This window comes from Bactrocera tryoni, chromosome 3, assembly GCF_016617805.1.
Source record: "Bactrocera tryoni isolate S06 chromosome 3, CSIRO_BtryS06_freeze2, whole genome shotgun sequence".
NCBI classification, from domain to species: Eukaryota; Metazoa; Arthropoda; class Insecta; order Diptera; family Tephritidae; genus Bactrocera; species Bactrocera tryoni.
This window is the reverse complement of record NC_052501.1, coordinates 86,056,323-86,078,108: the sequence shown is the minus strand read 5'-3', so window position 1 is coordinate 86,078,108 and position 21,786 is coordinate 86,056,323. Positions and strand designations below refer to the sequence as shown.

At 39.8% G+C, this 21,786-nt stretch overlaps 1 protein-coding gene across 1 annotated transcript in view; it reads right to left on the bottom strand.

Moving 5' to 3' along the window:
- Positions 1-21,786, bottom strand: part of LOC120770152 (metabotropic glutamate receptor 2) — a 41,173-nt gene that overhangs the window by 3,335 nt on the left and 16,052 nt on the right. The window contains exons 5-16 of the mRNA XM_040097346.1: positions 14,554-14,696; positions 11,919-12,027; positions 11,636-11,804; positions 11,354-11,460; positions 9,790-9,939; positions 8,129-8,262; positions 6,053-6,243; positions 5,314-5,448; positions 4,936-5,098; positions 4,285-4,498; positions 3,410-3,561; positions 89-269 (exon numbers count right to left, since the gene is read on the bottom strand). Coding sequence (XP_039953280.1) covers positions 89-269; positions 3,410-3,561; positions 4,285-4,498; positions 4,936-5,098; positions 5,314-5,448; positions 6,053-6,243; positions 8,129-8,262; positions 9,790-9,939; positions 11,354-11,460; positions 11,636-11,804; positions 11,919-12,027; positions 14,554-14,696 — 1,848 coding nt within the window. The remainder of the gene's footprint in view (positions 1-88; positions 270-3,409; positions 3,562-4,284; positions 4,499-4,935; positions 5,099-5,313; positions 5,449-6,052; positions 6,244-8,128; positions 8,263-9,789; positions 9,940-11,353; positions 11,461-11,635; positions 11,805-11,918; positions 12,028-14,553; positions 14,697-21,786) is intronic.

Sequence of the window (21,786 nt, the reverse complement as noted above, 5' to 3'; positions counted from 1 at the left end):
AGAGTTATAAGCTGCCTTCAAAATAAACTACTGTTAGTTTTGAATATAGTAAATGGTCTGGTTGCTATTACTGTAGCTATATATTCACCTGTATTAGTTGGTGTGATATGCTTTTGTATTTTCTCCTCTTGCGCACATGTAGCGGCTGTGACCACGGCGGCCGCCATCATAGAAGACGGTCCGGTGCCCGCGCGGTGCATGTTTCCATAGCGCGGCGGCATCATGCTCTGCCGCACGTTGCGTTCGGGCCTTATAAGTATTATGTACAGCTGAAAAACGCAGTGCAGGTTATGTAAATGCCAATATTAATTTCATAAACAACAAAAAAATTTCGCAAAAATCAAGTTTTTGTGCTTTAGCTGGTCTACAGTTCATGTGAAAGGTTTTGTTTGCTGTCGAGCGCATCAACATGGCATATTCATGTTTAATTGATGTCAAATCTGACTTTACCATCAGTTGACTTGCACTGACATTTGCCATATTTGCCTTTAGCGACACAATATTTATTGTGGATTTCACTAGGATTTGCGCATTATGTCATATTATGTTTTTGCTTGCGGTCGTTTATCAACAGTTAGCTGTCACGTGCCACAGAAACTATTATGCGGGCGGTTTTTGTGTGTTTTGAATTGAATTTCACACCCGAACTTTGCATACGTACACACACACAGAAAGTCATATTTACCCATACATGCGCAGTCAGGGTCTGCTTTGCATGTGAATAAAATTTGCAGTGAATTTACAGTGAGTTATTGTTGTTGTAGTTGACTTGCTCACTCGAATATTTATTTGATGGCTGACAGTTGAAAGCGTGCCAACAGTTTTAGGTGAAATTTTCTTGATAAACGGATGAACACTTTTACTGGTGTAAAACAAAGGCGCTTTCAGAATATTCACATTTCGGTGAAAAATATCAACAAATGCATACAAGTTTTCGAAAATGCCAACCCTCATGAGTTTATTTTTTTTTCAAAATTAAATTGATGGTTATTTTAACTGCTTTGTAGTTGAAAGTCAGAAAAATAATCAAGGCTTTTAGCAAGAATCTTGTCAACAGAACTTTTTTTATAAAATTTTTTCGTTGAAGTAATCGAATTTATATGCTGGTATGGCTCGTAAAAGCAGAAAACAAAGAAACTTGAATGTTTCTATAGCGGCCGTGAAGGAAATGGTGACTAACTACTACTACTACTACTTTGTATTTCTTCTCTGTAAAATGAAGATCCTTGTCAATTTGACCAGTTGTGGTTTGGTTAATATTTGATCATATGTACTATATATGACTTTTCTATAGGTTAAAATAAAAGAAGATATGCATACTTGAAGGCAAGTTTTGAAAAATATAAACAGAACATACTAATATTCTTTAGGGCAAGTGGTCCTTGCCAACTCAGTTCAAGCGGTTCATACACCGCTGATGGCCACATAATACATAACACTTGAAGGCAGTTTAAGGTTGAATTAAACTGCATAAACTAATTTCCACGAAATTATACAAGCTATTTGCGAGCTCATAGTTTTTGCAACAAGGTTTGTTTTTAATGCTCTAATTAAATCATAGCTAATAGTGCGTGCGTGCAAGCAGGTGGACGTCAAGGTAAGGCAAATATATATGTATACGAATCAGTGGAATTTATGCAACTTATATATAGTTTGCTGGCAATTTTAATAAAATTAGTTTGCGAGTTTGCAGTATTTGCAACAAAAATATGAATTTAATTTGCATAAATTATATTGGGAAATATTTCAATTCGTTTATTTTAAAGTTGGTATTTGTGTAAGAGAATTGCTTTGTTGGGAAGAAAATAAACAAATAAGCGTGTGCAAAATAAATGTTTATAAATATGAGCTGTTTTTATGCATTTACAGGCATTTAAATTGGAATTAAATTGGATCACCACTTTTTTTTAATGAACATCGAAAAGAAGTGAGTGAAAAAATTTAGAAATGTGTCCAAGCAACAGAAAATCAATAAATAAATTCGAGCATTTCAAATGAAAATAATGTGTAAGTAGCTTTAAAAATTTGTAAAATTAAAACTTATTAGCATTTTAAATGCACACAATGCTTTCGAAAAGTGCACATCACCACCACAGCACTTAGCGTTATAAACGCCAAGACAGTTCGTGGCAATAACCAGAAATCACCCTGTGAGAGAAAGATCCTCATAGCGTTGGACTTGTCAAAAGCCTTTGATATAGTCAGTCACGCAATGCTACTGCAGGACATCGAAAAAACTACGCTCCCTTCAGGATTGAAGATCATGAAATACCTGAGCAGTCGTCAATCATCAGCACTATTTCGAGGGAAAAGTTCTAAACTGAGAAGAATTACGCAAGGACTCGCAAGTTGGTGTCCTTTCCCCGCTTTCGTGTTACTTCTATATCTCAAAAGTTCCAAATCCACCAGAAAGATATTCTTTAACCTCGTACGCTGATGATTACACGTCAATATCGTCGTTGGGCAATGGAATCGATGACATGGGTTCAAAAGTAAACGGCTATGTCTTCGACCTTTCTCACTTCCTATCTGAACGGAACTTAATATCTTCCCTCACTAAATCTACAGCGAGCATATTTACAAACTGGTCGAAGGAGTACAGACTTGACCTTAATATTGCAGTCAATGGCGCCAATATTCGAAAAAAGCAACAAAATCCTCAAGTCACTAGCCGGCAGCACATGGGGAAAGGTCAAAGAAACGTTGTTGGCAACTTAATTGGCAATCGGCCGGCCGATCCTTAACTATGCCGCATCAATATGATCATCTGGATGCAGTGAAACGCAGACGAAGAAGCTTCAGACCTGTCAGAATACTTCACTCCGGACGGGATGCCTCTTGAAGTCTCCTATCAAACACCTGCATAGTCAGGCCAGTATGCTCCTAGTTCCTGCTTTCGCAAAAAACTTCGAATGCAACAAACTTCCTACAAGCACTGACCGCCATTTGCAGGGGAGACATCAACACCGTCTTCGTCTCCCGTCCACTGAATGGCGTACTCGGAGTCAAACCATCACCCATTGCAAACGGAGAGCTCGAGGTTTCGCGAGAAACGAGAGTGACCTTTGCGCAGCTTCGTTCTGGATACTGTGGCTGGTTAAACTCCTATCTATCTGGAATAGACCCCAACATATACAATATTTGCAAGCCCCACCAACCTTACTTATTTGACACCCCTCTCCGTTTGGTCCGAACCCGTCGAAACAGAACGTTTCTTGGGCCTTCCGTTAGATGACGTCGACGACAACTTAGCTAATCCTTATCAACCTAACGGGGACTAGGTACCTGCTAAAACAACAACCTTACCGAGCTGTAAAAATCCCGTCGTCCCTATTGGTAGACGCTATACAAACAAACACACATGCATTTGCCGCTAATGGCATATGGATCAAAGTTGCTTCTCACTTACCTTTGGTGAGAACAAACACGCCACCGTGACGCTCGCCGACAAACTTATCGTCACCGACATCGATGTTATCCTCAGCGGCACATGATTGGCGGTGCCGAAGTAAAGCGGCACAAACGCCAGCCAGATGACGCAAGTGGTGTACATGGTGAATCCTGAGTAGATGTAAGAGATGGTTGAGGCGGTAGCGTATTAGTTGGATGAAAGAAAATGGAAAGCAGGCGAGGATAGCAAGCGATCGTAACATAGGCAAGATAGGCATGTATGGGTATGCGAAACGGCAGCAGGTGTAAGACAGTTTTTGTTTTGTGCAGTTGAAGTCGTTTGTCCACAAATGGCAGCGTCCAGTGAAGCGAATGCGAAAGGAATAGAATGGAGTTGAAATGTTTTATTTAGACAAATATTTAAGAGACATTTAGTAAAAATCTTATGGTAATGCGGTATGTGGAGATTAGAACGGGTCGATTTATAGGGAGTCAAACAAACAAACAAAAAACGGTCGGAATAGGCCAGATCGGATAACCATATTTTCCATACAATCGAATAGTCAGATATTTTTAACTTAGTCTTAAAAGTCTCTGGCTCGAAACCGGTTTCACACCCATAATCTTTTAAGCAAAGTTGTTCCGAATGATCCGTTAAACATTCCGCGCATACACGATTTTATGGGAAAAAAAGACGACCCGCTCTAGTGGAGGTTCATATAGCGATACGAAATGGAAAACTTCTGCTGTGCTTTACAACCTTAAAATCAAATCAAGCATTGTCTATCAATTACAACCGTTCAATTGACTCTGTAAATAGCTGTGGTATGAAGTTGAAAGCGCGCTAAAGCTGAAGCTCGCCAGACGCTCGTCAAACTCGCGCCAACTACTTACCGATATGTTTGGACTCGTTAAATGCCTCTGGTATTTTGCGCGTCAGCACCGCATACACCGTACAGACTACAATCAGAACGATGGGATAGAAGAATGCGATCATGTAGGAAGCGTCGATGTACGAATCGCAGACGAGCAAGTTATCCTCGCGTGTCGGATGATGGTACATGGCATGCGACGGTGCAATCACCATCCAAACGCCATTAATGAGAATCTGCAATGGAAGCAAACACGAAAGGGGGGAGAAAAACACATAAAGAACGGTCATTAGTAAAAGGAAAAACGAATGCAGTTCTAGTTGTGTGTGTGTATGTGTGTGTATATATGTAAACATTATTTTAATGGCAAAGTAAAGCGCTATTGTGTTGATGAATGGCGCGGCGGCGCAAAAGCAGCGCTAGAGAAAAGGTGTAATGGATGCTGCTGAGTGCTTTTGTTCGCGGCGAAAGCAAATATGTGTGAAAAAGCTGTGTGGCTGCGTGTGTGTGTGAGTAAATATGTGGTGTGGCAGCGTGTTGGTTGCATGCAACATGCCAGCTAAAGTACGCCGGAATGTGGCCATGCAGCCGCTGCGTCGCGAAATCTTTTGGCGCATTCTTGCGCATTTATTGTGTGCGCTCTGGCTGCCATTGTCATAGATATCGCACTTACTTGTATGAAAATTAGGAACGAGCAGATAACCAATTGTGACTTGGGACTTATGAACGAAGGTCGTTTCGCTGATTGTTTGCCCGCTTTGAAGATACGCGCTATGCGGTTGGTTTTGGTGAGCAGCGCGGCGTAAACAACGGTGAAGCAGAAGCCGACGCTGAAGCTGGCGGAGAGAAAAAACGATAATATGCAAATGAAAGTTTTATATAATGCATTCAAATATCTTTTTTAAAGTTTTGGATTTTTTTTTTAATTTTTTAAAAATATTTTTTTTTTAATATTTTTTTGAAATTAAAATTTTTTTTTATTTTTTGGATAGTACTATTACGAGTAAAAGCTTTTCAGTGTCATTTAGTGAAAAGCTCTGTGGCAACTTACCGTTGTATGGCGCACACTATATTCGTCGGCTTCAACACCAAAGCAAATGTAACTGCATAACACATTAATATGCCAGCGAGTAGTATGTAGCTGAGCTCCCGGCCAGAGGCGCGCACAATGGGCGTGTCGTTGTGGCTAAGGGAATTAAAGGGACGAGAAGAATTGATGAGTGGACAGAGAAAATGTTTGTTAAACAAGAAAAATCGTAAAAAGTGAAGCAAAATTTGGAATATATATTTCCAAAACAATAATTCAGAAATCGCTTTATCTCTTTTGTAAATATTTTCTTATTGCTCCTTGCAAAATTGTAAAAAAGGCCGCCAAAACAAACAATAACGTAAATTTTCATATTTAAAGCAACGAGGCAAAACATATTGTGCCTTTTATTTAAAAAGCAAACAGTGAAAAGCACAAGAAAAATTGCGAAAAATACCAAAATTGCAAAAATAAATAAATAAACAAAGAAAATGAAACACAAATATTTCCGGCGTTGATAAAAAGCCTAAGTTGCCCACTTTAAAAATCAAGAAGCTTAAGTAGCATGTCGACTTGGCAATAAATAAAAAAAAACAAAAAAAGCAAAACAAAAAGACGTGGAAATAAACAGTAGCGAGAAAACGACAAAGAGCAATCAATTGTTGACATTCGACAGTTGGCAATTGACACCGTAAATAAAAGGATGCAGAGAGTGAGCACATGTTTATATATGTATATGTATTAGTGCTTGTTGCACACTTACCGCACAAACACGCCAACAACAAAGAGCGTGACCAAAATGCCGGTGGCACTGAAGGCCATCGCGCCAATTGCCCAAGCTGATTCGGGCCGCAAGTAGACTTCCGGTATTGTCTGGCAGAACTGCTTGCTGGCATCGGGCAAAGTGCCCAATTGGCACGTTAGGCACTGTGTCTCATCGATGGGATGGCGTATCTAGATGAAGTGTTGTAAATATGTAATAGAAAGACAACGTGAAGGAAGCTGGCAAATAAACGTTGCAATTTGGAATGTAACAAGTGAGGCAGCAATTACTTGGCTAGCGGATTTCAGTTATTAATAGTTTTGCAAATTTCTATATTGGCGAATAAATTTTCATGTTTAGTGTCATGTTTTTGAAAAAATTGATAAAATTATGTTAATTTCTCGGATGAGTTACTTAAATCACATTGTGTTTCGATGAAATTATGGAAAAGATTGACCACGACCGATACATAAGCAGCCATGACGTCGCTAAGAAACTTAAAATTCATCATCAAATGGTTTTGAACCATTTAAAAAGGTGAATTGTCTGTTAAAAACTTAATGGACCGAATTAACTTTAGCGATTCTTTGCTGAAACGAAATGAAATCGAACCATTCTGAATCGAATGGTAACAGGAGACGAAAAGAGAACCAAATACGACAATAACGTTCGAAAAATATCCTGCTGCAAGCGTGGTGAGGCTCAACAAAGGGTCGCAAAGCCTGGATTGACGCCTGAAAAGGTTATGCTGAGTGTTTGGTGGGGTTGGAAAGGAATCAGCCACTGCTGCTCCAGCGTGGTCAAACGATTGATTCTACATTTAACTGTAAACAATTGAAGGGATTGAAGCAAGCAATCGTAAAAAACGAACAGAACTGAACAATAGAAATGCCTTCGTCTTCCATCAGGACAACGCTGGTTGGGAAGTTTTGATGCATCCACCATATAGCCCTGGTCGTGCACCATCGGACTACCATTTGTCTCGGTCAATGCAGAACTCCCTTAATGGAGTAAAGTTGGCTTCAAGAGCCTGTGAAAATTATTTGTTGCAGTTTTTCGTTGAGAAACCAGAAAAGTCTTACATTGATGGAATAATGACTCCAGTGGAAAAATGGCAAAAAGTAGTTGACCAAAATGGTACATATTTGGTTTATTAAAGTTCCTTATAAATATAAAAAATATAAGTTAAAGTTTGATTAAAAACACGAAAAGATGTTTTCGACTACACAATATTTGCATTTTTGTGGCTAAAAACTGTTCAACTAGTTATAAGTTAAATAAAATAAAAAAAATTTGATTGAGCTTGGACTGTAATACTTTAATAAAATTTTATAAGGAAACATATTTTATTATTGCAAACTGCACAGGCGAATTTCTATCGCAATACCGTAACTAAATTAAATATTGATGCGCTCCTAATCACTCAGCTCAGCTCAGGGCAAACGCGTGCCACTACTTCCAAAGTGTTATTTAAATATTTTAGTAAAACAACCGCGAGCAACAATTTATGCAGAATATTGCAAAACTTCCTCTCCTTCGCTTATTTTACCCTTTTGAAAGAGGTTGACTCAGAAAAAATTCGCGCTTCGAAGGCGAGGCGACCTTCGCTTTAAAAAGAGCTTTGCAACATTCATGCTTTGCTCAACTGGGTTCAATGAGTGAATTGAATTCAATTTGCTACAGCATAATTTCTAAATCAAAATCCAATTTCCCAGCTGCAGTTGGCTCAAATAAGCACACACACACACAAACATACACACGCAAATGTATTTGTAGAACGGTATACAAATGCGCTGCAGTAAAAGCATTACCAATATAAAACAAGCAAATCAATTACTCTACAAAGCTCTTCAATTTATATGCACAACTCAGTGGCAGGTGGCGCACCGCCCGCCCCTCAGCCGCCACGGCCGCACAATATGGTTTGCGGCTGATCCAGCTGTCACCCTTTCAGGGGCATGCATGCGCGTGTGCGTTCGTGTGTGTGTGTATCGGCTTTGTTTGTGTGCCAATACTGCGATGGCGCTGGAAAGCGTTGCCGTGCTAAGTGACAACTGTAAATTTGCTTGAACTTACTTGATAGGTTGAACAATTGAAGCAATGCCAGCAGCAGCTCTCGCCCTCCACATACTTCTTGGCCTGTCCGCGTTCGCAGGGCAAGCTGCAGACGGACTCAGGTGGCTTCGGATGCAACAGCTTAAATTGGACCTCTGCAATGGAAGAGAGCAACAATGAGAAAAGAATGAAAATGTGCGGCAGAAACAAAGCAAATGAACTCGAGTAAATAGAATAGAAAATAACGAGATCGTATAATGAAGTGCAGATGAATGTGCGAGCGAGTGCTGGCGGAAAAGTGTGCAAGGAAGCGAGGCGTACATGTGTATCAGATAAGTTTACAAATGCGGCAGCAATAAGTACGAGCAAATTTACTGCAAGTGCGCCTAAATGCTCTTGTGATGCTGAAATGGATTTGCCGTTGCAACAAATTGTTAGTTGTTGAAGGCTAAACAAGCTCGCAAGTGGAATGAAGGCTGAAAAATAGGCGCTTTAAGCCGTAAGTTGCTGAACTATTGCAGGAGATTGGTTAGTTGATTGATAAATAATATTGAATTACTGTTTACTTGCTCTTAAAAGTGCTGAAAATGATCTTTGCAATAGTTTAGAGTAATCCTAATAGTTTAGTATACCCTGAGGAGGGTATATAAAGTTTTCAACGAAATTTGTAGCGGCCATAAGAAAGCGCTGGAGATCCTATAAAGTATATACATATATAAATGATCAGCGTGATGAGTTGAGTCGATTTAGCCATGTCGGTTTCTTCGTCCGTCTAGCGTGTTTGCCTTTATATACACCAATTAGTCCCTTATTTTATGAGATATCAATCTAAAAATTTGCACACGTTCTTTTGTCCCCAAGAAGCTGCTTATTTGTCGGAATTGCTGATAACGCACCACTGTAATATATAGCTGCCATACAAACTGAAGAATCGAAACTAAGTGCTTGTATGGGAAACTTTTTCACTTGACAAGATATCTTCTTGAAATTTGTCTTGGATTATTGGCTAAGCCAATGCTATAATTTCCGAGAAAATTGTTCAGATCGGAACACTATAGCATATAGCCACCATACAAACTGAACGACCGAAGCCAAGTTCTTATATATCGTTTGTATTTGACGAGCTATCTTTATGAAAAATAATAAAGGTCATTTCCTTATTCAGTGCAACAATGTATAAAGAAATGTCTCATATCGGACTACTATAGCATATAGCTACCATACAAACTGAATGACCTTAATTAAGAGCTTGTATGAAAAACTTTTTCATTTGACGAGATATCTTCCCGAAATTTGTCAGAAGTCGTTGTCTAAGACGGAGGTGGAATCTTTGATGAAATTGTTCAAATCGGATAACTATATCTTATAGCTGCCATACAAACTGGCCGACGGAAGTTTATATAAGGAAACTTTTGTATTTGTGAAGGGTTTTACAGCTTCGGTGCAAACGAAGTTGATGTTTTCTCTTGTTTTATTTTATGATTATAACTGCGTTTTAAATTTCAATAAACAGATTCATTAATTTTAAATTTGTGAATATGAAAGCAAAAATTCTGTTTGTGCGCCTAAAAGCAGCAAAAAAAATTTAAAAACTCATTTTTAAAGTATTTGAAAAGCAATTTTCATCAAAATAGCGATTGCTAGTCTATACCAGAAGCGTTTACTTGATATATTACTCATACCTGTCATATTCAGGCGTAGTTCACCCTCGTAGTATTCACCTACTTTGACCCAGTGGTAGAGGCCCTCCGCTGACTGCTTGAAATGAATGATATTGTAACGCGCTGGACCATCGCCATTGCCATCGAAGCGAAAGTGATCACCGCTGAGGCCTGAAAAGCATTAAAAAGGAATACAATTTCAAATTAATTCAAAACAAATAATGTCACACATAAACCTGAAACATAAATGTACTTATTCATATATGAAATCAAGCTTTTTAAAAACCCGATTGCCGAGCAAAATTGGTAGGAAAATTACTTTTCCGCAAGTACTTGAATAATTTCAGCCTTACAGCCTGCGCAAACTGATTGCTTTTTATGATTCGTAGGTGTATGCACAGCTTGCTCTCTTATATACACTGTACATAAGTATGTAATGTGTGTGTCTGTGTGCTCTTATCGAGCTGTTGGCTAAATCAGCAGCCGCACCAAAATGGGTTAAGCAATACTTTGTTGTTGCTACTTGTTTAGCTGTCAAAAGTTTTGATGACAATTTTTCATTCAACGCTGCTCATTACGCCCTTTCACGCTCGCATTATAAATTCGAACGCGCCTATTTATTTTCAACGCTGCCAATTTCGCTTATCTGCAGCAGTGCCATGCGCAACCGCGTCACCAATCAGCTGAAGCCATCAGGCGTAAGCAACAAGCCACTCAAGAGCGCCAAGCAAAATGTTAAGGCCATGCAAATCTAATCACGACGCACATAACGGCGTATAAATTCACGCACACGCACACACCGAGAGCAATTTGTGTTGTACGGGTATTTGTTGTTTTTTGTACGGCGCTCATTTTTCATTTGTTTATTTGTCGCTTTTGTAACTTTTTAGCGGCAACGCCATCCATTTTATCTCAGCGCCGCATGCAGCGCGTTCACGCATATTTCGACCCTTTCCAAGCGGACGAGCAATTTTTCCTTTTACTGTTACATTTTCTCTTCCTTTTTTTTTGCGCTCTTATGATTATAAAATTATTTATTGAGTTTCGTTTTCAATTCAATGATGAGCAACGCGGCACTGGGCTGGTGGCGCCGGAAGTTGTGCGGCTGAGTGCGCGCGCGGAGAGCGGGATCGAGCGGCGCACCGAGCGCAGCAACAAAGCCAATTTTCCACTTGGATGCCTCGTTGTGACAATGACAATGGGAGCACATCAGTAGCCGCATTAGTTGCAGCAACAGCCAGGGTGTCAGCGAAACGCATCCTCGGAGCTTGCCGCACACCAGCACGTTGCTGTTAGAGCGAAATGTTACAAAGTGTCATTAGGGTACGTGCTCTAAGTACATATGCCAATTTCCATGTAAGCTTTGCTTATGCGGAGTATATATTATGTGTGTATGTGTGAGGCAACTGGTTTTGTTGCACTAGTGGTATATATGGGACTCTTATACCCAGATGTACGCTAGAAAGTTGTTACTTAAGTGACTGAAAAAACACAAGCGTACACTTCCATATCCTTTCTAATCATAATTCAACTATTCTACTTGATTGCCAGATTATTAAATTAGCCCCCCTTGCATGCTACTTACCCTGAAACTGCACTTTGCGCAAGTATTTGAGTAAGTCGGCACCTTTGGTGGGTCTCATGGCATCGCAAAGCGAGGGTCGGCCGCCGCAGAGGTCGCGATGCATGTCGCTGTCGATATCCAAAATAAAAAAGAAGAAAAGAAGGGGAAAAATTTAAATTAAATTAAAGTTCACAGAAATATATGTCAAGTAGTTAATTTAACAGTTTAACTATTTGGCTAGCAATAAATATTATATAGTATCCTATACTTTATGACGCTCCTCTGCGCTTGCAGTCGACTCACCGTAGCGCATATGCAAATGCCATCACCGCATCGCTCACGAACTGCAGCTGATCTTCGAAGTCTGTGTTCTTGGAGAGGCGCTCTTTGGTAGTACAAGTGCGATTGTAATTGTTGTATGGTGTACTCAGACTGTCGGGATAACGGCATTGGAAGTGATCCTCCCAGAATTCTATGAAGACAATTGTAGTAAAATAGTTTTCAACAGTTTTGCGTTATTGAAATTCCGCTGAATTGAATTTTAAACGAAGAAAGAAAGAAGACAACATATGCTCGAATCACTCACCTACAAACCATGGATTTCGTTGATTGTTTTCCACCGTTAAGTTTAGAAAGTATTCCTCGAAACCTTTCACAGGATTCGCTTGTGGCTGCACGGACAAGGTGCCCTCAACCTGTAATTGAATGTTTAATAGATCTGCCGAAATTTTGCTTGCTACAAAACACAAATATTTAAAATCTTTAGTGTGGATTCTGCAGCTTCGAAAAATTATTTGGAAGATTGCCAAGCTGAGCGCCATTGCTAAGAAAGAATTTCAAACAAAAAAGCAGTACTAAGGTGCACTCTGGAAATCAACCGTGTTTCGATATTACTCTAATTTTATCTTTACGGCCAGTTAACAAGTCCTGACACATAGATGGCGCTGCTAGAATTAAGTCCATATAATATTTGGTTAGGCCTAACAATCAAAAAGCATCAAAAAAGATCTCAAAATAATATTGGATTACCGTAAAGTGAAGTTGTTCGAGATCGTAGGCATTCTGAAAATATTAATCTCGAATATTTGGGTATGCCAAAGCTCTGTGCAAAGTGGGTGTTATAGGAGTTAACTTTTTACCAAAAGCAATGACGAGTTGATGCTTTGGAGCATCGCTGATTTCAAAGCGTGGAAATACGCAACAGTCGGCTGACAAGGTTGTGGCTGTTTGCTGTTTCACTACGGCAAGACAACAATCTATGAATTGTGCTTTGAGTCGCTTTTTCATGCACCACATTCTCTAGATCTGACCCCCGGTGACCATTTTCTGTTCTCAGATCTCAAAGGAGTGCTCACTGGGAAGAAATTTTCATCAAATGAAGAGGTGAATGCCGACATTAAGGCCTATTTTGAAGCAAAAGGCAAATCGTACTACAAAAATGGTATCGCAAAGTTAGAGTCACTATAATCTGTGTATTACCCTTGATGCAAAATGGCCAAATGAGATAAGTCTACCCCTAAAAAGCCACCACATCCATGTAGCTGTACACGAAGTCACAACACTGTCACACTTCGATACACCACACCAACAGAACCCACACATTCGAACCATATCAATACAACCCACACGCAGAGTACCCCACATCCACACATGCAAACACCTAATCGATGACATTACACTGGAGAACCGAAACCGAGCGTTTTGATTTCAAAAAAATTGAAAGAAAGTGGTAAGTGTCAAGGAGGTGAAGTGAGTGGGTGCAGAATCAAACAGGTAGTATGTTGAATAAAAAAAAGTATTTTAACAAAAAAATATGTTTTACTATGGTAGGCCAAGGACTTTTCAATTAACTTGTTATAATAACTGTTTTAGCTCCATAAATTAAGAAAGTCAATTCAATAAAACTTTAAATAAGACTTTAAAACAAGCTAAACTAAAGTGAAATCCAAGCCGTATGGAAAAATGGCTAGGCTAAATTGCATTCTTTGTCAGTCCAATTTCCGGAAATTTTAATAAAATCATGTTCAATAATTTGTATATTAAGTCTGAGTTGAGTTAGTTTAAAGTCAATAACGGCATTTAATTGGCCAGTTAAACATTAAATCGATTGTCTGTATTACTGTTGTTGTCATGTCGTTTCGATTTTCGTTAGAAAACTGCGCGAGCAACAATTAATATCAATTTTCCTGTCGTCAATCACACAAGCTTTGTGTTTAAATAAAGCACATACGCGCCGTTACCCCGAGCACTGCCTGCTCATGCAGTTGCGGCAATTGTAAACGCATTTGTGCGCATATAAATATGCACGTACAAGTATATGTCAGTTTTGCATTATCTGCTTACATGCAAGCGCTTGTTTGTATTCTGTACTTCATGTATCAGATTTAACCTTCACAATTAAATGAAATTATTAATGAGCATCGCTGCGGAAAACCAAAATAAAAATAATTTCGCAAAAAAATATATATTCTTTATGATCCGAAATTCATAATAAATGATTAAGGAAAACATGCAATGCTCAAGCAGCTATAATTACTTTATCTCTCTGCGAACGTGTGCGGTCATGGGTCATAGAGGTTATCGCCGCAAAGGCTTGGTGAATGGCCGATGCCTGTGTTAGCTGTGCTTATATCAACTAGGTATGCTTAAAAGGTAACATTAAGTTGTCTGTCTGCGGCACTCCCACACTTGCAACAACATTTGCAAGAACGCCCACCCACGTCTCGGCGCTTATGGCTGTGTGTATTTGTAGTGTTTGCTCAACTAAAATGAGATTACCGCAGCCAGTCGACCTGGTCTAAGTGATTCCGACAGCAATTCATTAATCAATTTGTTGCTCATTCCGGCGCTTTACCCTCACAAACACACACACACACACATGCATGTGTGTGACCTACGCTCCTAACTTTTAACACAATTTCCGCTCACACAACAGCAGTGGAAGGTGTACGAGTACCTACGGCGTTCATTTGTGTGTGCGCCGTTTATGACGGGCGCAGCACATTTTTTGCTAACCATCGCATTGCCATTCGCTCTCTCGTGTACACTATAACTATTATTTGCATTTATGCTTGTTTGCTGATGCTTGCTGATGAAGTGCCTTTGGCCAATTGCCATTATAAGTGGTCATATCCTGCGCAGCACCCACGCATGCCCCTACCCACGCTTAATATACTATAAAAGGCGAGCGCTCGCCATTCATTAACCATGCAATTACTTACCTCCGGCTCATTGCCGTCGGATACCAGGTTGCGCGCACTCCAACCGTCCGAGCCGATCCACGAGAAGGCACCAGTCGCATTGTTGCGCCGCACCGCGCGCATCACCTCACGCACTTCCTGATCCGAGCCGAATATAATGGCACCTGAAAATAGAAGTGAAAGCCATTAAATGAAATGGAATGACTAGTTTCGTTGAGAAAGCTGCCGTGCTTCGTTATGAGTGAGCTAATGCTGCTTGATTAAGTTTTCGGTCACGAAACACATTGCGTTGAGGATAAAGATAGATTCTAACGCATCTGCGGTGTCAATTGTAGTGCGCTGACCTTGAAATGTAATCAGTTAGTAATGTCATAATAATGAACGCAACGTTGACAATTTAATGATGTGAGCTTTTCTGGTTGAGATCTGAAGATAAAAATATGGTCTCGTTACAGAGGCAACAAAGTTTCTCCTGCTTTTGTAGTGTATGTGTCGATATTGTAGAAAACATGTGAAGTCTTACTAGAGAAGTTATCTGAGGAACCCATAAGCAAGCTATGAATCTGGCTGTTATGGACAATGGACTGCCAGGCCTCTAGTTAGCACAGTCAACTTTTTTTTTTAGTATATTTGATGACTTCTAGTCAGTACACTAGCGATTTTTAGCTTTGTCAGCACTTTCTAAATTCATTTTAATACTTATCCACAAACCAGAGCATCATTTGATTAATTGAAATTTGAGGAGTGTACTGGCACCCGTGGTTTATTGTACCCTCTCCGGTTATTACAACACTTCGTTTAATCGTTTATATGAAAGAGGTTTAGTAAAGCTCCTGAGTTAACGGTGGCAATGTGTTTTCACTTCGGATTTAATTTCCCGATTGTCTGACTCCTTTTTCTTGTTATTTTAGGGTAATCTAGAAGTATATGCTCTGGTGTCTCTGCTCTTCGGTCGCAAAGGCGACATTGATCCATTGAAAAGTACCCTAATCTGTGCAGATGACAACACACCATATAAAACCCCACAAGCTGTCCCTATTTGTCTCTGGGAAGAGCGATTGGTTTCTTGCATTGTTTTGTGTCATACTCTCTCAGAAATATTTTTGCCTGTTGAAGTTCAGGCTTTGGTTACCAGTGGTGTCGTCTACTTGCGCTTTCCTCTTTGCGTAGATTCTTTTGCAATGTGTGGGGATCCACAAAAGAGAACGGTTCCGGTCCTATCGGACTGGTTGGGTCTAAAATATAGGATCAGATTCTTACTATCACATCAAAAAATCCTACGAATGGAGTCACGGATGATCCACGTTGGCGCGTTTATTAACGAAGCGGTTGAGAAGACGGATATACTTCCTTTGTCGACTCATCAGTAAAAAAGATTTAGCAACCTTCCCTTGTTTTTCGCTAAACTTTAAATAGCTATACACGCGGGACCCTACTGGATTAATATTGCCACTTTAAATGAAAAAAGGTTATATCCATAGCAGAGATATAAGTTTCCTCGAAAAACCACAACAGTGTAGCCACAAATATTTGGTGTTGCAAATTTAAGGATTACAAAAATTTCGAAAAAAATCACCACAACGCCACCGCACGCACTTCCTTCCTGCTTGAAAAAAATAATGAAATTGTAGAACTTTTTTCTCTTTAAACCGCCTGTTTGGCTCTATCGAAAAACACTGCGGCAAACCAAAAACTAGCAACTTTTTGTGGCAACTAATTTTCGCTCCATTTCTGCCATAGTTCTGCATGTGAGCGGGATATATGGGTAGTTGCGAACACATGGCTTAGCTGGCCAACACAATTTCCGCAGGCAGCTTGTTGCTGTGTTGTTGTAAATGTTGAAATGAATGTGCACTCATGGAGCACTGAAATGTTGCAAGAGTGAAAAAATTAAGTAAAAAATGCGATATTTCGACGCCCTTTGCGGCATGGCAGCATTTCGCTGCGTTAAAATGCTAAGACAGAGGCGCTGCTGAGCATTACATTTCGAAAAATTGCAAAGTCATTTTCGGGGCAAAATTCGAAGAATGCCAAGAAGTATGTGCAGCACCGTGCGCGGTTGAATGTGGCGCCTGCCACACTTTCCTGCGTTTGCAACTGCGCGCTGCTCGGAAAGTAGGTTAGACGTGTGTATGCTACGCTTGGCTTGACGGCGCGCTCGTGTGTGCGCTTCGGGAAAAGGTGTTGATGGCTCAAGAAAATTGTGTGACATATGGGCTTGATGGCTATCAAAGGCGCTTGGTGCATAATATGACCTACTTTCTGGCACTTTGAGGCGACGCAAGTTACTAAAACTAAAAAGCGGCTAAAAAAAAAGGGGAGCACACACATTTGCAGCCAAAGGCGTGCTGAAATTGCGCGGAAGGTATGTCGAAGAAAATGCTTCAAAATACCGTAGCCGCGCAAGAAGTCAAGGAAATTTGCATTAAAGGTAACTAAAAGCGGCATTTATCAGCATTTTTCTTACAATCATTCCAATATTAACTTTCCGTAAGCGCCAACGCTTTGAAAGTATGCACAGTCACTCAGTCACTCAGTCACTCCTATTTTCAAAATGGATATTGTATACATTTTCTTTTATCGTTGGCTTTGCTCCACTAGGAAGAAAGCACTATTTATTTCAGCAACCCCGCCGGCAGCTTATGTGCAGCTGATACACTTTTCCACACTTTCTACACTTTCACTAATCCTGCTCACACACACATGCGTACAGTATGCACACACATTGTGAAGAGTATTGTAATTATTATCAATGCTACGCTCCAATGCGCCTTAATTGAGCCCTTACCTTTTCTACCTAAGCCAAGCAGTCGAAATGTTTGCTCTGGAACCCATGCGTCCTACGAATGGAGTGCACCTGAGGAGTTACTCTTCTAAGAAGAGTTGACTTGATGGAAAATGGCAAACGAAAACACTGAAACCTACTTCAGCAACACAAAAAAGGTAAAATAAGCAAGTGAAAAGGTTAATTTTGCACATAAATCTACATCAGTTGGATAAAAGCAAAGCTTTAGAGTTACGTGTGGGGTTGACAGCAAGTAGGAAGCAATGAAAAATTCGTAGAAATGAGAAAAATGAAGCATAATAACTTTTCCACTTTTTGTGTATATGTATGTGCGTGTGCGTGCCTCTATATGAAGGTGAATGGAAATGTAATATCCATTAATAGAATTTATGTGCCTCTGCATATGCTGCTAGCCATGAAACTTCGAATAGAAAATTGGAAAGACTTGACGAAAATTCAACTAGTCAAAATATAGTACTTTCAGGAATTTTTCAACCGATAACAAGGTAGTTCGTAGGCACTGGTAAACTTTTTCTCTGAAATATTTTTAATCAACAAAATCTTGTTTAATTAAAAAAGAGTCTCTAATTTTACTAAATTATGCCAACAGTATTTCACAAGAAGCCCTTTTTGATGATTATGCGTAGAGGCTCGTAAAATTCACTTTAAACATATTGAAAGCTTTCTCTTGAAGAAACTTACTCAAACTATTGTTCAAAAGCTTACTCCTCTTAGTCACACAACTCATTCTCTATGCAACTTTTGTTGCTACATCATACCGATTATCTGTTATTGTTGCCTCGCTGCATTTTGAATTCGCTTCCATTTTGAACTTCTTCTTGGGTATAGCCATTTATTCAGCCATTTTTCAAATCCACTCGTTCGCATTGTCACTTGAACGTGCAATTTGACATAGTCAATGGTTGTCAGATATCTTAACGACAATAAAGGCAATAAACGACACTTTTCGTTTTCTCTGGCGTCTCTATTGGTTTCGCTACTTCTTTGCATTTTGCTCTTTAGAATGGAACGGTTGGGTGAGAAGAAAATGCATGAATTGTAGTTTCATTCACACAATATGGGATGATGTGTGGTGTGGGGCGTTAGCGCAAGGTGCTCGCAGAAAGGTAGGCAATTTGAATAATGGTATGCACGATTGCAACAGCAGAGAAGGTGAGGCATAGCAAATGAGAAGCGTTGAATAGTTAGGGTAATTTTTATTGCTCTTAAGACAAGAAATTTGTGTTAAATTGTTGTTGTTGGAATTTTTATTTTACTTCAGCTGTATCCAATGCGTTGCAAAGGCAGCTGACAGTAGCAAAGGATTTAAAAATCGCAAAGGAACCACATTTTATAGAACTGTTGGGCAATTTGCAGCATTCAATCATTAATCATTTCAAGCTGACCTCCAGAAATCCAGAATGAGTCAAATAATAAAGGCTGCTGATTTATTACACAAAGATCAAGTGTGAAAAGTACGCGAATTTAAAAAAACCTTTACACAATAAAGTCATTTCTAACATTTTACAGCGAAAAGTATGCTTATGCTTCTTCTTCAGTTGAAAGTGTACACGTATTATAACTTAAAGTGGAAATAATGAATTTTAAGGCAGAGATATATTTGTTTTGATATCTGTAATTTGCTTCTTTAAATCCCCAGCGACCACAAGTTCCATTTTCTGTATCTCGTGCCTTCCTCCTGCTGCCCCACTTGTGGTCATGTGCCTTTGCTATCTTAATATTTAATGTCATAAATCAAACGCAGACATTCTCTCTAACCAACTACACATGTGTGCGTGTGTATGTGACTTTTTTTTATGCGTTTGTTGTATTTTACTTCTGTTTTACTAAATTGTGGCTTTTCAGTGTGTTTGTGTGTGGTTGGTTGGTCAGCCACCATTTTGATATTGTAAGCCTTTTGCTCTCAAAGTTAGTTTCCGAAAGTGTTTCACCGCCCCTCACCATTTTTACCCGCCTTGAGTGGGCAAATGTGCAACGAATTGTTTTAATGGCATTTGTGCATTTTGGATTTATCAAAGTCTCTGTGGACATGTGACAATGATGGCGTTAATAAATCCAATTATATAACATACGAGTAGCATTTTATTTTAAAGTGAAAAGCTTGGCTGCGATTTTAGTGCGATTGTCCATTAGGAAATTTACAACTTATTTAAAATATATTTACTGTTTTATTTGACATGTCCGTAATACTAGGCAGTCGAAAAACTCTTTTCGTATATCTATATATCTGTATATTCGTTTGCGGTGTTGAGTTTTGCTTGGTTAAGTTAGGCAAGGCCGTAGGGTTGATCCAAAATCGAATAATATCACTTGCACAGATATTTGTCCTTTGTGTTACCCACAAACTCTTAAAAATCGATCAACCAAGCATTTTGAGCTTACAAAAAATGTATTAAGGCGGTTTGCCAAAGGCGTGTCTATGGAAATATTTCAATCTCAGTCTAGCAAAAGCTGGGAGATAGAGAAGAAAGGGATAAAATGATTCCACTTCGGTTTCTCCATGCAGCTTTACCAAAGAGCGCTCGACAAAATATTTAGCCGCACAGCGTGTAAACCTATTGTACAATATCCAGTCAGAACACTTACAATTGCAGCAAGATTGACTTTGTCAAGAGCCAGAGGTTCGTAAAACCTCATATGATTCACTTTGAGCCAAAAGTCGCGGTCGCGTAAGTTCTGGTCATTGACTTGTGCCTGTTGAGCTCACTGAAGGTTCAAGAGTCCAGTAAACCGATTCCGGTGTAACCGAGCACGCATTAGAGCCTAATATTGAAGAATCTTGAAGCTAGTGGTAATAAGGACTCCTTGACTAGGTTTGAGCGCATAGTCATCGAACTCACTGCCAGTATATCTGCATGGCTGTAGCAGTAAATGCTGGCCCCTCTGAAAGAAGCTGCACTTCGAAGCAAAGCATTTACTGCTGCTTTGATGGCAGTCACTTCCTTTTGAAAGACACTGAAAGTGGTATAGTAGTTTGTAGCTAGAGTTGAAGGAGAGCTGGAAACCAAATACTCCACCATCTACTCTCCTCTTAGCTCGGCTTCAACGGTTTTGCGCCACCCACAAATCCATCGCGGGTCTGTGTGCTAAGAAAAAAACCATCTGGAGAGGGTTCTGCGATGTAGTGGTCTAGGTTTAAAGGAATACAATTGAAGCAGTGGAGAGTTTCGCTATTTCCTTGTTCGGGATTCCTTAAATACTCAGCTTCCTAAGTCTAAAGCAGTCTCTCCTGCCAAGCAACTACAGCTAAATATCCAGGTGTAATGTGTGGAATGACATTGCGGGACTCACCTATTTTCTACTCCGCCAGAAGTGTGAGGAAACCAGCCAGTTTTTCCAAGCGCATTGGAAGATGTAGAGCCGGCTTAGCGCACCAGCTCCAGCAAATAAACATTACACAAAGCCAAAAGAGCAAATTTTTCTAAGTTATCCCAGCTACAATTGTACATTTGTATTGCTTTTTCAATAAATTTTGTTTTTGTGTGTTTTGAATTTAGAAACCAAATGCACAAATTAATTTAAGTGTTCTCTTGCAGTATCATGTTTAGCTACACCCTCCGTCAACCACTCAGTTGTATATGTCTCCAAAATAGAACTACTGTTTGTCACTTCGTGTTGCTTGCTTTTAGCCCGCTCTTGTTGTTCTATTTTCTCCAACAAGCAGCTGCAAGTTTTCATAAAATTTAAATTAATCTTTTATCTTGTTAGCTGCCTGCGTTGTAGTTGCCAACAGCTGACGGTTAACAACAGCCTTCGCAAACTTTTACAAGCTACGCTGCAAATCGGCGCGTAAATCAAATAAATTAACGGTTGACTGAATAGCTGAGTGAGTGACTAAGTTCATGGGCAAGTGGGCAATAGGAATGTGCCATATGAGAAGCGCAGCTTTGTTGGACTGGACTGGCTTAGCTCAAACCCCACAAACCTCACTCGATCTTATGTATGGCAGGCATTTGGCGCTCCCTTGGCGGCCTGCAGTGCCACGGGCGGGGCGTGCTTTCCGTCTGCGTTCCACGAAGTTTATAAGTTAATTTGGTGGAAGAAATTTTCGCAATCATTTAATTTCGCGTGGAGGTGGCGAGCGAGTGCTGAATATTTGATGGTACTCTGAGTGCGGTGCTCGCCTGCGGCATAACGGTGTAATTCGGGGCAACGGAATGTAAGAAATTTTTAATATTTATTACACTTTCTTTGGCAAGTAAAGTGTTTCAGCGGTGCTTGTAAATAGAAAGTGTGCGGCCAATTCCAGGTAGCTGATATTAAGTGGCGGAACGATGACTTGCATTGCTTACATGTGTGTAAACTTGCATAAGTGGCTACTTTGTAATTAAGTAGTGTTTTAAAAGTTTGGTGAGAATTTCAAATTCAGCGAAGAAGTGCGTTCCACTGACAGGATTGTGTATCAGACCGCTTTACGCGAAAACTATTAAATATTCGTATGTTCTAAC